This window comes from Zea mays, chromosome 1 (genome assembly GCF_902167145.1).
Source record: "Zea mays cultivar B73 chromosome 1, Zm-B73-REFERENCE-NAM-5.0, whole genome shotgun sequence".
NCBI lineage: Eukaryota > Viridiplantae > Streptophyta > Magnoliopsida > Poales > Poaceae > Zea > Zea mays.
The window spans coordinates 270,217,923-270,221,680 of record NC_050096.1 but is presented as its reverse complement, the minus strand read 5'-3'; the positions used below and the strand labels follow the sequence as shown (position 1 = coordinate 270,221,680).

General features: G+C 47.3%; 1 protein-coding gene across 1 annotated transcript; it reads right to left on the bottom strand.

The window, feature by feature from the left end:
* Nucleotides 1–207: 207 nt before the first annotated feature.
* On the bottom strand, nt 208–2,422 carry LOC100282620 (carboxy-lyase). Its single transcript, NM_001155528.2, has 6 exons — nt 2,162–2,422; nt 1,979–2,076; nt 1,830–1,860; nt 1,590–1,689; nt 997–1,067; nt 208–717 (listed from the first exon to the last, which is right to left on the bottom strand). The coding sequence occupies exons 1-6, from the start codon at nt 2,306–2,308 to the stop codon at nt 448–450; spliced, it is 717 nt and encodes a 238-aa protein (NP_001149000.1). The 5' UTR covers nt 2,309–2,422; the 3' UTR covers nt 208–447.
* Between the last annotated feature and the right edge of the window lie 1,336 nt (nt 2,423–3,758).

Here is a 3,758-nt window from a genome sequence, read left to right as displayed (position 1 = left end):
GCGGCATTTTATGTGTAGCTAGGATCACCTTGGAGGAGCACTGCAAAGGCAAACGGCTCGTACTGAATAATTGTGGCAATCACTTTACATCTGGGGCGTACATGGGGTCGTAGTGATCGAAATGGCAATCAAATACTGCAGTGGCTCTCAGATCATATACCATCACCTTGCTAACGTACCCCGGCCAGCTTAATTGTCCGTTGTCAATTAGATGTACATCAAATAAATATGTAGCTGCATGGCTTATTATTAATTAATCACGACAGGTACACACTGCAGCTTCACTAGTAGTTAGTACTTAGGAGATACGTACTAGCTTGGTTACAGCAGGATCCACAGATTGCATGCAGGAACGAAACCTACTAGAAAGCTAGAGAGGATACATGCATGCATGCACGGATGGATAGGCACAAGAATACAACAACAACAGCAACAACTATAATCGATCTAGCCCCTTTTCCTTTTGACGCCTGCAGCGGTGGTGGCCCCCTTGTGTTCGTCTCCGTCTCCGTCTCCGTCTCCTCTGGGGGTAGTAGTAGCATCGTCGTCGTCGGCTGCCAGGCGCGCCATCATGGTGAGCCTAGTCAGCAGGTCGGCGGCGGTGTCAGCGAGGACGAAGATGTTCCGTGCCTTGGTGTCGATGAAGCCCTCCTCGACAGCCTTGTCGAACAGCGAGAGCAGGCTGTTGTAGTAGCCGTCCACGTTGAGCAACCCCACCTGATGCATGCATGCGCCGACGACGGCCACGTACGTAACGCAGCGTTGATTGATTAGTTCCTCCTTTAAACCACACACCTCTCTCTTTCGCGTCGATCAGCAACTATAGCTAGAGGAGATTAAGATTATTATTGGGCACAACAGAGATGCGTGGGGCATGCCGGCCGGCCGGCCGGCGCTTAACTATATAATATAATGTGCTAGAAACTATAGATGAGGGCATGCATGAGGCGTATTTATTTAAATTAAATGGCAGTTAAATACGACAAGCTAGGTTACCGGTTTGCTGTGGATGCCCAGCTGCGCCCACGCTATGATCTCCAGCAGTTCTTCGATTGTCCCGTAACCACCTGCGTGCGCATGTTTTAGTTATGTATATAGACAACTAGCAGCTAGATCGACCATTCGGCTCTTAATCAAGAGCTAGCTGTCCACTACAACGTGTAGCACGACGCTATCAGGGCATGTACAACCTAGATACAGCTGCACGGTACTCCAAGTATAAGACACAACTAAAACACAACATAATACAGTGGTCATGTCTAAAACATGTGTCTTACCATATTCATTGTACCAATCAGAGCATTCAATAAATTAAAGTGACCAATCAGATAGTCTCCTGTCTCGAATATAGAGCTAAGACACTGTGTCTTCGTCAAGATACATGTCTTGAGATTTTTTACATTCACCCCCGTAGACACACTCTAAGACACAACTTAAGATACCCACTGTACATGCCCTCACACTGCTAACACTATACATTAATTACTAGCTAGCGACGACGAAGGCGATAGCTGTTGTCGTCTTAGCAAGAACGAAATCCAGAACAATACAATACTGCTGGTACACAGTATTACTAGCTAACGACTGACCTGGCAGGGCGATGAAAGCGTCGGCATGTTTCGCCATTTCCGCCTTGCGCTGATGCATGTCCCTGACCACTTTCACCTCTCCCAATGTCTCCCCTGACACCTGCAGCAGGTCGTCCACACACACACGTACACGTTTAGTTCATGCGCGCGCACACACACACACACTGAAACCCGTGCAGGTGGTTTCCTAGCTAGCTCGTGCGACGACAGGCCAGAACGACGGAGATTCGGCATTACTACCTCTTCAGGTAGGAGGGCGGTAGGGATGACCCTGCATGAACACATGCAGCATGAGCAGGGGCGAGAGGGAGAGAGACGATGAAGAACTGAGTGAAAAAGGAAGTGCTAGCTAGCTTGCGTTGCGTCGCTCAATCTATATATTACATTACCCGAGGACGTGGCGGCCGCCTTCGTAGACGGCCTTGGACACCAGGCCCATCAGCCCGCCGCTGCCGCCGCCGTACACCAGGTTCATCTGCCTCTCGACCTGCATGCGCAAGTAATTAAGCAAGCATTTGGAATACATTGGCTGACGAATTGAAGTAGTTAGCTGATACATGACTCTCGCTCACCAGCTGCTTCCCCAGGTCGAGCGCCGCAGCGCTGAAGGACGGCCGGTTCCCCGGCCTGCTGCCGCAGAAGACGCAGATCGTTCTCACCGAGCCACCACCGTCGCCGCCGCTGCTCTCCGGAGCAAACTTCTCTTGATTCTCCTCCATACCCACGGACCACGGCCGGGGAGGGGGAGGAGGAGGAGGAGAGCTACCCACCCTGCTACCCACGGGAGAGGGAGAGACAGAGAGGTCTGTGGATATTCCCTTTACGAGGTCCTCGATGGTCGATGGCTCGGTACCTATTTATGCACGGGAAATAGATCGCTTTACATGCAATGTAATAATTACATCCCCTATATTACAAAGAGTTGCATATATTCACACCTTGTCAGAGTTAAAATATTTTGAATTTACTTTATACAAATTAAAAAAAGATTTGACAATTATGTTCTTCTAAATAGATACATTATAAAAAATATATTAATATATTTAGTGACGAATCTAATAACTTCACTTGTCATGTGGTATTTTGTTCCTCTATGAGTTCTCGTCCTACATGCATCCACCACTATAAAGAGTATGAAAAAGAGCAACTCTGTTAGATTTTGAATATTTTACTTCCTATTGTGTTAATTATTGACACCGATATAAACAGATAAACTGCATGTATACGGTTGTTAATTTAGCTTTCACTATAAGTATTTTATGTATTAGTTATTACATAAAACATATATAAAGTGTACTGATAAAGAAACAAGACCGTCCTGTAACTATATAAGGAGTTCATGATGTATAGTCACTACCGGAATCAATCGCTTTGCCGAGTGCCTGAAGCACTCGGCGAAACCTTAAAAACACTCGGCAAAGGCTTTGCCGAGTGTGACACTCGGCAAAGGCTTTGCCGAGTGTGACACTCGGCAAAGAAGGCTCGGCAAACAGTGCATCGGCAAAGCCTTCTTTGCCGAGTGCTTTTTCTCGGGCACTCGGCAAACCTCTTTGCCAAGTGCCAGGGAGCACTCGGCAAAGAAAAGCGGCCGTTACGGCGCCGTGTGACGGAGAAGGCGGCTTTGCCGAGTGTCCCTGGTGACACTCGACAAAGAAGTTATCTTTGCCGAGTGTCGTCCAGGCAGCACTCGGCAAAGAGCCCACCAGAGAGGGTCCCCATGTCAGGCTCTTTGCCGAGTGTTCTGTGCGGCACTCGGCAAAGCCGACCTCTTTGCCGAGTGCCAGCGACATAACACTCGGCAAAGAACCTAAGCCGGTGCCCAGGTCTGTGCTCTTTGCCGAGTGTTATGACCCTGACACTCGGCAAAGCGCCTCTTTGCCGAGTGTTACACTCGGCAAAGTGACCAGTATATACCTTTTTATTTGTTTTTTGTATTCCATCCACACAAACAGAAGATATCACATATATATCACATATATACATCACAGATATCATCACAGACATAAATAGCCAACACAAACATAAAACTGTCACCACAAACATAAATATCCATCACAAACATAAGTGTTCAACACAAGTATTAAACACAAACATAAGTCTCAAACGTCGCAAGCTCTCACATAAGTATCAAACACAGACATAAGTATTATACATAAGTTCTGAAGTCTA